Genomic DNA, 12,356 nt, shown 5'->3' on the forward strand with positions numbered 1-12,356 from the left:
TCATGCAATGATCCCCAGGAGGAAGCAGCTTGGAGAGAGCTAGCAATTATTAAGGGAACAGTGGCACGAAAGCAGCAGTGCAGGAGGAAACAATTTTATGTCTCAAGGGAACAGCTCCATGAACTGGCACAAAGAATGATCATCTTCATGGAGGGTGTTAGTGTGAGGAAATACTCCTTCGAGAAGTGCTTGTTTCACATTAGCTTCAATTTCATTCCCCTTCTTCATTACTGTTCTTCCTTATATCAAATCCTGTTCTTTTTGCTTTTCATCTTTGCAGTTTGATACCTAAGAAGGGATGAGCAGGAGATAGCAGAGTTTTGGGATGGCGCAGGTGAATGCAGGATCTCAGACTGCAAGCGAGGAACTGCATTTTAATGTTCCTCACATAATAAACACTCTCTGAAACTACAGTTTCTACTTGGTAAGGGAGCCCAGGACATTCAAAACAGAGAATTCTTTTTTACCTGGTTATAAACAGGGAAAAGCTCTGCAACTTGCAGTCCTACCTGCCAGTTTTTCCTTTTGCATTTAGAAACCTATGCAACACTCACAGGACTGTTACTAGACATTATGTAATGTAGCGAAAATTGCCCCCAATTACCTTGGATTTGTTCCGCGTACTGGCCATTCTACTCATCAGAAAGCTGAAAGTACGGCTCACTTTATATTTTTCAGATTCTGATTTTGTAGGTATGATGTATTTATCCCAGTCTTCTTCCTGAATCCTAGAAATGTACCAGTAAATTGTTCATACAAGCATACTCTTAAAATTAGAGACATTTAATTAATAAGATATTTGTGACTGTGTTACTGGAGTTGAAATAGAAAGAGGAGATGAAATAATTGAAATTCATATTTCCTGATTTGAATATTGAACCTTAACTTACTGAAATAACAGGTAATTGTGTGTTCACATGTTCGGGGTCTACGGATGCATGTGAGGGGATGCACGCATTGATCCTGCAACCAATATTCTCAGCCCTGCTCTACTTGAGCCCACCTTGCCAGATTGGACAAGCAAGATCTGAAGGAGGCTTCTGCTCATGTTCAGGTGAAGAAGCTCATGCTCAATATGGAAAGTGCTGACCAAGAGGGTGGGCTCAGGTAAAGATCTCACCTAAAGATCCCCATACCTCTTTCATGCATTTATAAACCCCAAGCAGGTCAGAGGTGTGGTAGTTCACCCAGCTCTCGTAGCCTACGTGGCATCAGATAAGTGCTGGGGTAATTTTAACATGTTACAATTACCTTGACATTTATTGCCATGTGTATAAACTGTACCTTTGCTCTCCTGAATGTTGAGGCAACCTGAATGCATGTTGCTCTGCAAAATAATAAGAAATTTGAAGCAATTATAATCAGTGTCTTTAAGCACAAGATTTCCATCCTATTATTTGTTCAGTAGTTGTATGCTAACATTCCTGAAAGGCACGGCATGGCACGGCATGCCTAGTCTAACCAAACCAAATGCAAATCTTCTGGCTGCCTGTCCCTCACACTAGCTCTATCAGAATATCAATACTTTACAACCAGATTTTGGCTACACAAATGCAGGGTGCACACTGTATAAAGGAAGTCTATACACATATAGTTGGCACTTGGCTTTGTGCAGAGAAGCCAATCAGTACATGGACATCTGGGACAGGAGCAGCGCAGAGTGTATGATCCTGCCCTTTCCCGCACCCCACCCTGATTATTTATAGCAACTTTCCTCAACCTGGTGCCTTCCAGTTGTGCTGGATTACAAGTCTACAATCTTCCAGCCATCATAACAGGAGAAGTTGTAGTCTAACGTGTCTGGAGGGCATCAGGTTGGGCAGGGCTGGCTGACAGATACAGGTCATGCACAGAAGGTCCTTGGTTTCAGCATTCCATCCTTTCATATAGAGCCTTCTTCAAGATTTGAAAAATGATAACACTGCTGTGCCAAGAATTCAGATATTCCTGCACAGGAGAGGAAGCTTTCCTTCTATGTAAGTGGCACACTGAAGCAGGTCTACCAGGAGGTTAGTCTCAGGCTGAACAAAGGGTATTGAATACCGAGTAATGAAAATAGAAATTTGCTCACCATCATTTGAATCACATATTGTGAAGTCCCGTGCACAGTGCGGTTTCCCTAAGGCAACTTTGGGAGCAGTATAAGAATATGAGCGAGACCGAACTCCAGACAGTAATGATTCCTACAACACATCCAAAATTTTAGAGAAGTGAAGATCAACAGCAGCAATGCAATTCCAGATTTCCCATCTTTTTTTCTTTCAGGATTTAAACATTGAAACAAAATTAACTTTGTGTAAAACCAGAAGGATACATAAGTCATTGTCTCACTTGTAGCTACTGAATTCATGGATGTCATGCTTAGGGAAATATTATGTTTGGATAAGATCTCACATCCATTAAATAATCTCAGTTATTATTGATTTTGTAGGTAATCAGCAACAATAATAATTAATACCTTTGCCTGGGGATTGCTGGATAAAGGAAAGGATTCGGCTCTGCTCATGTTGAAATCCAGTTCAGCTGCTGTCTCTGAAGAATTTAACCCATCCCTAATGCCAGCCAAGGTCACAGAAGAGTTGAAAGACATTGAAGGGTAGCATTTATGCGACAGATTAGAAATTCTTCCATCCCCATTGTCTACATCCAAGTCATCAAGACTGGAACTAAGAACACATGAATGATAAATTACAAGTGTAACTTTCTCATAATCATTTTGCCGTTTTGGCAGAAAGATGGGCACAAATAGAATGAATAAAATAGTAGTAGTAGTACTTCTATGTTGTCTTTCTACCAAAACAGGCACTCAAGGTGGATTACAGAATCAATTAACAATGATACAAACAATGAATTAAAATACAATAAAAACATAACAATTACAGAAAAAACATATAATTAAAAATGGTACCCAGTGTAACAGTCCCACATACAGTTCAATGACCTTCCCAAATAAAGCTCTCTTTCCCTGCTGGTAGAAAGACTAAAGAGAAGGCACAAACCTTTTGGGAGATAGTTCTACAACCTGGGAGGGGACACAAGAAAAGCTTTCGAGTCGCTGCTAAGGTAGCAGTCTCTGAAGGCAGCAATCAGGAAAGAAAGTCCTCTCCAGAAGCTAGTCATTCATCATTAAACACCGGGCACAGCCCTACAGATACACTTTATTGATCAGCATCTTCCCTTCACCCCAAAGACTTTTATGTAGCCCTCAGATCTAGGCAATTGGACCCAAGTTTTACACCAGCATTGCAGAATTATTTTCAGAAACGCTTTCATTTTGGAGAAGCTTTTGGGATCTGCATTCCAGTGGTGTGCATGGTTGAAGGCAAAAGGGGGTGAGAGGAAAAGGCAAAAAGGGTGGGGCCAAAATACTGAAAATACCAGTTTATTTTAGCTTAAAATCCTTATTTTCAGTAACTGAGCCCTGGGAGAAGCATTAGAACTTTTAGAATGGGCGGTGGGTGGGGCTGCACAAAAAGCAGGGAAATAACAAACGATGGATAGCTAGGGAGAAAGAGCAGGGGGCATGGGAAGGGGGCATGACCCAAGAGTGCCAGATTAAGACCCCAAGCTTGACGTTTTGCAGCCCCCCTTCATGCAGCGGTTAAATACTTGCTTGGATATTCCCTGTTATCTGTTTGGTCAATTGTTTGGTTAAAGTGTACACTGCCTCAGCAAACACATGTTCTCAAATTCAATACACATGAATGCATGAGTGGGGAACATCAGTGATGGGAGGTATTTAATTATTTCCTCTGAAACTGCACCACTTTCTGTGCTGGAATCTGTTTTTTGTCCATTTCAGTTTCATTTTACTATCACAGAACAGATGAAGAAAAACTGCCTAAAACGCTTTTGCAGTGGGATTTTGCAAGGAAGAATGAGTGAGGAAGGGCAGTTTTCAGCACGCCTTCCTGTGCACTGTTTCTCCCCTGCACATGTCTTCTTCCACATTAGCTTTGCTGGGCAAGTAGACACAGGATTGGAAACCGTCATAATTTCCTTGTAACACACAGTTCTGCTTTTCTGCCATCCTACTAATATAGGCAAGCATGGTCCAGAATAAACAAGACTCATGGGATGCACTTCAGAATACCAACTCCCTTCTTTAATGGCATATGAATTGTGAAAGGAGTGGTTTACTTCTTCTAAGAAATTTCAATTCATTCATTTTTCCTCTTATTTTGGATCAGGCATGAAAATGATAGTTTTGATACTAATAATGAGAAAATCCCTTCCATACCTTCTTTTTTTCATGATGGAATAACGTTGGTTTTGTTGATTGCTAAATGCATGCACCTTTTGGAGTGGCACATAAGAACTTGAGCTATCCAAATCAGATGGCATATCCGTGTTATTTCCAGATGCTTCCAGATCTTCATGTGAGCCAGTCTGATCTGTGTATGTTTCAGAAGCAGACTGGCCAGCGGTAATGTGCTTGGCTCCAGCGTCTTCCATCTAAAGCATAAAATTAAAACTATTTGGTGTTCTTTGCAAAAGCAATAAAGCAAAGCTGAATGCACTTCCTAGAAGTATCATGAATGAACAGTGGCTTATATCCAGCATTGTAAAAATACACTTTGTTCATGGGATGTTACTTCCCCTTGCTCTCCTCCCCAGTTCGGTTCTCAGTGCACACGTCCCCTCAAATCTGCTCTGGCAGACCCCTAAAACACCTGAGCAGGTTTGGGTGGTATTCAGAGGGAGAGCGAGCAGGAGGAAACAGCCCTGCCTATAGTTTCCATTTGGCTGGTAGATAGCCAGAACGGCATATGACCCAAAATTCTCAAGAGAAAGTTGCCCAGAGAACCTAACCAGAAATCCAGGATACAACCTGTGCTCCTAGGGGTGCTAAAACCAGCACCTGGCAGAGCCTAATTTGAGAGACACAAAATTCTGAAAGTAAAATGAAGACAGAAGAGGAAGATAACTTGGAAGAGGAACTTAAAGTTGAAGTGCAGGCTTGCCTGTGTGTGCGTGCCCTTGCGTGAGTGTGCGTGTGCATGCGCATGGTGAAAAGAGCGAGAGAGAATATATGAATCCCACAAACAAAAGCTAGCAGAGGGGCACCAGCTGAAGAACAAAGCAATAGGAAAGAGCAAACAGCTTTGCCTGCTCGTGCGGGGAGGGACTTCTCATGGGGAACTTCCTGGTGAATCGTTCTGTTTGACTGTACAGTCACCTACACACCTACAAAGAGGCTGACTCCCAGATGAGGGGCTACAGAACTGTAGCCAGCCAAAGGCTGGAGGAACCGGAACACCCAAGGCTCTTGGATGCCCCTTTGTAGTGATTTTCTTGCACCAAATAAACCTGATTATTCTTCAGTCATGCCCTCTTTTCAAAGGAGACTTGCCTCAAATATGAGGTTTCCCAGTTAACTGCCATGCAGGTTAGCAGACTGAGGACAGATACACTGTACAATAACTTATTTGCTGCCATCTGCTGGAATGGCAACTACCTCAGATGACTTTAAAGAGGAACTAAACAATATCAGGGATAAGTGAGATTTAGGAGCTATTAGCCATGATAAATAAACAAGAGCATCTGTATTCAGAGGCAGTGTGTCCAAATCCCAGAAACTGAGGGCTAAATGGCAGGAATATACTACTGTGGGAAAAAAGAGGCGAAATTAAATGGACTCTTTGTTATGATCTAGCAGGGAAATGTGTAGGTATCCTTAAGATGTCCCTTCCTTTGCAAGCTTCAGGCAGTTCTTAGAAGCTGAGGAGCTGAGCTGCACTTATAACTCAAGCTGTAATAGGGAAGAGGCTGCTTCATGTGCAGAGCACTGACCCTGCAGCAACACTTTTCAGGAAAGTACCTTCAGGTAAAAAAACACCTGTGCTGCCTAAGGCTTAACCGAGCAGTGGGCAGAAGCGGGCTGACACTTGGTGCTCTGGCTCATGCAGCAAAATTTGTCTTGAGTAAGCTCTGTTTAATCTGTCTGTCCCCTAAATTAGGGTATATTGCTAAGAAAGGTTTTAAAAAATAAAACACCAGGATTAGCTTGAAAAAACAGGCTACAAATCACGGCACATTTAGTGTGTTTTCAGAGTGCGGCACAGCTTAGCAGTGGATTATGGCCAAGGTATTTTCATTAATATGGATGTGTCAACATGCACAGATTGTGAGCCACAGAAGAAGGCATAACTTTGCTGAGGTTTATTTTTAAAAAATCAGTTGAATAAAATACGTAAATATCATCTGCTTCAGGATCTTTGTATATTCTAACAGGAAGTCCATGATGATTAATCTAAGCCTTATGACTGTCACTCCTACCTGGTCCACTACCATGCGATTGGCATACACTTCATCGCTTCCATTCAGCATAGCAGGAAGTCTTCCCACTGCAAAGGAAGTGGAGGGAGTCGAGGTTTTCTTGTAAGTCTCAAACAGGAAATGTCGTTGAACTGGAATGAAATGTATTATAGAAAAACAGGTTATTTTCTTCATGGCCATACAAAACAGAGATGCCAGTTTTATTTTGAGATGGAATTAAAGAAAAAAAGATCCTATTTCCACGTGATCTGTGCTTAAAGGAGCAGTGAACCACACTTCTTAACCCCTGTCCCCAAATTCCCACGGCTGCTACTTCCCCAGTGGGTTTTTGTTGTTGTTGTTTTTGTTAAAAGCAAAAGTTTAATTAAAATGTAAAAACACAGCTACTAAAACACAAGTAAAAACAAGAATGAAATAAATGGACAGCCACTGGCCGATTAAAAACCCCTCCAGCAACAGAGCTGACATGCCCATGGCCTGCCTGAACATCTCGGCCTGCTAAGGATGGACAACAGAGAGGGAGCCAAGCTGGCCTTATTTGCAATGGAGCTCAAGAGCCTGCAAGGACCCATCCAGAAAGTGCTTTCTCTCATCCCCACTAAACTTATCTCCGATGGTGTCGGCACTGAAAAGGGCCTCCTCCAATGATCTTAAACCCTTGCCAGGCTCTTATGGGAGGAGGACCACTTTCAGGCAGCATGGTCTCAACTCATGGGGGGGCTTTCTAGCCACAAGCAGCTCTTCAAATTGAGACCAGAAACAGAAGGGAAACTGTTCTAACAAGGGAGTTACACACTCCTTATAAGTGGACCTGGTCTAGCCATGGCATTCAATTGGATGAGATCAAAAACAGAGAGGTCTGAGTAATTTTTCCAAGAGTTTCTTCCAAACAAAGTATCTTCCAGGAAAGACACAGGTCCAAATTGGGATTGGCCAGGTCTAGCATAGATTTCTGGCTTCCTGCTCTTCTTCATCCATGCAAGAGACAAGTTGGAGTAAGATTGCTTCTGCTTTGACATTTGGCTAAAGTTTTGTGATTCATTGATCTTGGTTGTTCCAGGGATTTTTGTATTCACAGTGATGTGATGACAAAAGGATCTGATCATGCAGCCACTGTCTTAGCAGCTCATTTTGGCTGAAAGATACTTACTGATAGAGTTTGAGGTAAATGGGATTCAAATCATTTTAAAGATTATAAAAAGAAGCAAAATGTGTAGCAGCCAGTACTGGTACTCCTGTTTGTTCTCCGCAGACTACCAGACACATTATCTCATGGTTCATTCACTCCTAACTTAGTGTACTCAAACAAGGAGTGAGCAGCCTTAATTTGGTTCAGTAACCAAAGCAAGTTTTTTCCCCTCAGAGTAGAAATGTACATCTTTACCAACTGGTCCATAGAATCATAAGATTAAAAGGAAATGCAAAACTAGGGAGGAAATGCTGCAGGCTGGCCAACCTTCCAGAGCAGATTCAAAAGATTGGACTACAGTGGGCAAGAAAATAAGCAGAAACCCATTTGTACAACACTGGATTCAACCTGACACTACAGCTAATATCTGTAGAGCTTGCATTGGGAAACTTTAAGGAAGAGTCCATCTAAATTCCAAGAGTCAGATCATGAGTATTTCAATCCTCCCTTATTTTTTTTCTATGCAAAACATTTTAAAAGCAAGGGGGGGAAATCTCCTTTGATTTTTTTATGGGCCATCTAAGTGCTTTAAACAAAAATACAAACTGATACATTAACATTAAAAATAATATCACAAGAACCACAAGAACTGTTATTTTAAAAATATTAACTTGTTAGTCTTTTAAAATGGATTAAATCCCCCCTGCAAAGAACTACCCAGAAGACAGAGGCAACAACATCAACCTTTCTTTCTGAGTAACCATAATGTGGTTAATAAGTGATCATGTACTAGGTATTGTAATAAATTAAGATTTCAGCTAACAGTGAGGTGCTGGGAATAAAGGCTGTGCATAGTTTCCCTTCTGGAACTAAGTTCATGTGTAATTATTAATTCAAAAAAACTATTAAAATGCCAGAGCCACAGACCAAAACTGTAGTTGCCACATACACATTTGAATAGGCTGGAAAATAAATTCAAATGGTGTCAACACAGGCGGCTTGTCTATGTCTGGCACTTCATGCCAGATAATGACATCATAAGCAAGTCCACAGGCTGTGTTTCATGTGGGCATTGCTCACAGGATCACTCAAGCAGGATGGGTGCAAGACCTCTGCCTGCCCAAGCTCCTCAGCAACTGCTGCATGCAGGCATGGCACCTCTGGTAAAGGAGGTAAGCCCATAGCCAACAAGGCTGGTAGCCACTGGTAGCCTCCTCCCTCATGAACCTGTCCAATCCCCCTTTAAAGCTACCAGATTGGCAACCATCAGCCCTTCCCATGGCAGCAAATTCCATAGTTCAGCTATACGTTGTCTGAGGCAGTTAGTTCTCCTTCTCTGTCCTACACCTCCCACCAATCAGCTTCATGGGATGATCCCAGGTTTCAGTGCTATGGGAAAGGGAGAAACATGTTTCCCCTCTATTCCATGCATTATTTGAAACATCTGTCTCTGCTTACTTGCCCTTTTTCTAAGCTGAACAGTCCCAGTTGCTCTAGCGGCTCCTTGTAGGGGAATTGCTCCAGCCCCCCGATCTTTCTTATTGCCCTTCTCTGTACTTTTTCCAACTCAATAATTTCATTTTTCAAGGCAACTGGGCCAACAATTTCATCGAGTTGTCCACTACCGCCCCAAGATCCCTTCCTTGCTCAGTCACTGCTAGTTCAGATACCATCACTTGTATATCTGAAATTGGGGTTGTTTTTGCCCCAACATGCATTACTTTGCACTTTATATGGAACTATATTTGCCATTTTGATGCCCATTGTCCCAGCTTGAAGAGATCTCTTTTGAACCCCTCAAAATCCCTACTCTTCTACTTCCCTGGATTTCAGGTCAAATCCTTTAGTATGGTAAAATTATCCTTGCCACATAAGAGAGTAATACAGGCCACTGTCTTTCTGTATTAGCACATGTTTGGGCAGAGGAATAGTCTGGCTGTCCTCTAGTGGATCACTTACAGCCCTGCAATTGTGGAATGGAAGGTTAGGGTTTTGTTGGCAGTACGTTGCAGAATCAGCAGGATTGCTGGAGAGTATCTTGATGAATCTGGCAAGTACTCAAGTAGGGGTTTTTGCTATAAAATACATCTCAAGACAATTTTTGCAGGACGTTTTTTTGGCAAGGCTGGCCCTATCATGAGGCATAATAAGGTAGGTTCTGCGGGCAGTTGATGCTGGGACATAACAGCAAGTGTTGGAGAAAAAGGCTGAGTGCCGTGCACCCTTCCGTGTGCTCTAAGTTAACCTCCTGACTTGGAGGTTATACCACTGCCAGTGTTAAAAAAAGATTCAACTGCAGTCCACTTAGCTCTTGTGATTGGAATGGGAAGGTGCTACCTTGTTTTTACATCAGATAGCAAAATATCTGGGCTGGCTTTGTTGGGTGCTGATACTATGAATCTACATACATGCTTATCCTGATTGTGTTTGTAAACTAACTGTATATCAGAAACTATATAAATCAGAAAATGCAAAACCCTGTAGGAACCTCATTCAAAGAAAAGTGAAACCTCTTGCTAATGCTTGTATCCCTGGAGTTTGTGCCACAACAGTGCATGAACAAGATAGAATGCTTATTATAGTCCGTTATCATTTGGTATTTAATAATCGCCTGTTGTCCATTCTGTTCTTGACCAGAGAATGGGAGACTACTACTGACTATCTAGAAAAGTTTGGAAAGCCAGTTAACTTACAGGGCTGATCCCAAACAGAAATCTTGCGTGTCATATGCTATCACACACTCCTCTTAAGTTAGTTCTTACATAACATATATGTTTTTAAATTAAAATTGGTATGAACAGTGAAACAAATTTCAAGAGTATCAGTGGACAGACACCTTCATTAGATCCAATTAAAAATTCACAAATTGAGCAAATTTTTGATTTCCCCAAAATCTTTTCTTCCAAGCTAGTTGTTAAGCAAAACAAAGAGCTGAGGCAGGCAGGAAAGAGGAAAGGTTGGACATCTTGGAAAGTTTGTCTACCTGTAACAGCCTTAAGATAGAATACAGGAAGTGCTATTCTTAGGTAAAACTTACCAAAAAAAAAAAAAAAAACCCACTCCTGCCAAAGGTATTATACTACTATCATTATCTGTTGGATTTCCCCCACTGGATCAACAGAGCTACAGGCTACAGAACATCTGTATGTTCTGAGGAATAATACATTTAGCCGACATGCAGAGCAAGCATAGTGAGACTCCTACCATCCCAGAGTAGAGCCGCCTAGCTTGCTCCCCAGTCCTTGCCCCTTCTTCAAGCCCCGCCCCTACTCCCTTGGTAAACATTTTCAGAAGGAAAGTTTCTGCTGATAAGCCCTCCTCCCAGCACAGAGCCAAGAGAGCCCCCTTTTCTGAGGTCTGGGCAGATGTTGGCTTGGGAATGGGAACAGGAAAGGTGTGCATGCATTTGTGTACAAACGTATGTATGCATGCATGCAAGAAGGGAAGAATGAATGGCCAGTGTGCATGTGAGCGTGTGTGTGCAATGGTTTGTACATGTCTGCGTGAATGAGCTATGCCATCCACTTTGGGTTCTGGCCGTACCCACTGCCGGCATGTAGTTTCCAGGAGCATTTTTCTGTTGGGCATCTGGCCCTTGGGCTGAAAAGGTTTCCCACCTTGGATGCAGAGGAATGGATCTGAAGGAAAATGCTCTTCTCCAATCTAAAGGTGGTGCTTGGGTTTCTGTACTTTACACACCCTTCAACAAGGTAATGCTATTCTTTCTACATATGTTCACTCATTATCTATTAACTACATTACTTGAACATAAGCTCTACCTTGGCTCATATAAGGACTGATCTCCACATTAAAAAGAACACCACAGAGTGTTCCATTTAGCATCCATATAACAGCCAGAATTCCTGTTTTCAAATGGAGAGCAGCTCTGATGCTTCTTTAACCCAAGAGTGCTTGGCACCCTTTGAAGCCTTTTTTGCAAGGCTTTGCAAAACTGTGTGTTCCTGAAATGATTTACTTAAAAAATATTGCATTCTTTTTACCGATGACACATGCCAAACTACTGCCAATGCATTACTATTCCATTCACAAGTAAATACTTAGTGAACCAGAAAGAATTATTTACCACAAAACCCCAACAATAGAAAGAATCTAAACGTTACATGTGCTTTTAAGGCCCAGTGACCGACATGGAACCCCAAGGCCACTCAAACACCAGTCCTCAAAGCTGCTGAACTACAGCTGCATAAAAACACCCACTCTTGCTCACAGGCAGCAAATGGGGAGGCACACTTGAATGATCTGGGGGCACGGATGCAAACACTGAACTTAGCATTTCTTTGTGACTTTTTAAACTGCTTTTCCCCTTTTACTTTGTGTGTGCATTTACTGTTTGAAATGATGTAGTGTCATTCCAGGGCATTTGTGGCGGACAGTATGGAAGTAATCATGATGCTGCTAGTAAGGGAAGTTCTCACACTGCCTTCAGCAGTCACAGCAGGAGCGAAACTAAAAGAAAGAAGACCCCCTAAACTGTTAGACCCTCCTTTGGGACTGTTTGATCTCTCAAATCTTTCCCCCACCCTGATCTGATGGGCGGAGGGGGGGGGGCGGGATCACTTCATCTCTTGCCTTCAGTTCTGAGTAGACAGTTCTCCCTATATAAGTAAGTACTTGATCACTAGCTAAATCTTTAGAAACAGCCTAGAAATTGAAGAATTATCTCTTTGGGAACTGAGCTGCAAGTATCCTTTAATAAAAAAAGTAATCTCTGATAACAGAAACTTGCAGTACCACAAGAAACCTACACTGTTTGCTGTTTGAAACCACTAACAAAATTCCAGTGAATTTTGGTAGCTACATTATCAAAACAGGTTTCTTAGACTTTCTAATAGGCCAGCGGTTCCTTTACAAGCTTCTTCTGTCCATAAATAACTAAGACTAATCTTGTAATAGGAAAAGTATTTCAAGACTTCATCAAGTTCACATA

At 41.8% G+C, this 12,356-nt stretch overlaps 1 protein-coding gene across 3 annotated transcripts in view; it reads right to left on the bottom strand.

The window, feature by feature from the left end:
• The window catches only part of ARHGEF28 (Rho guanine nucleotide exchange factor 28), a 168,178-nt gene that overhangs the window by 63,557 nt on the left and 92,265 nt on the right, over nucleotides 1-12,356 (bottom strand). For all 3 annotated transcript variants that reach the window (XM_044446481.1, XM_044446480.1, XM_044446483.1), the window contains 6 exons: nucleotides 6,280-6,410; nucleotides 4,241-4,455; nucleotides 2,459-2,666; nucleotides 2,072-2,183; nucleotides 1,285-1,327; nucleotides 605-728 (listed from right to left, as the gene is read on the bottom strand). In XM_044446481.1, the coding sequence (XP_044302416.1) occupies nucleotides 605-728; nucleotides 1,285-1,327; nucleotides 2,072-2,183; nucleotides 2,459-2,666; nucleotides 4,241-4,455; nucleotides 6,280-6,410 (833 nt within the window). The remainder of the gene's footprint in view (nucleotides 1-604; nucleotides 729-1,284; nucleotides 1,328-2,071; nucleotides 2,184-2,458; nucleotides 2,667-4,240; nucleotides 4,456-6,279; nucleotides 6,411-12,356) is intronic.

This window comes from Varanus komodoensis, unplaced genomic scaffold (assembly GCF_004798865.1).
Source record: "Varanus komodoensis strain SLA01 unplaced genomic scaffold, ASM479886v1 scaffold5, whole genome shotgun sequence".
Classification (NCBI taxonomy): domain Eukaryota; kingdom Metazoa; phylum Chordata; class Lepidosauria; order Squamata; family Varanidae; genus Varanus; species Varanus komodoensis.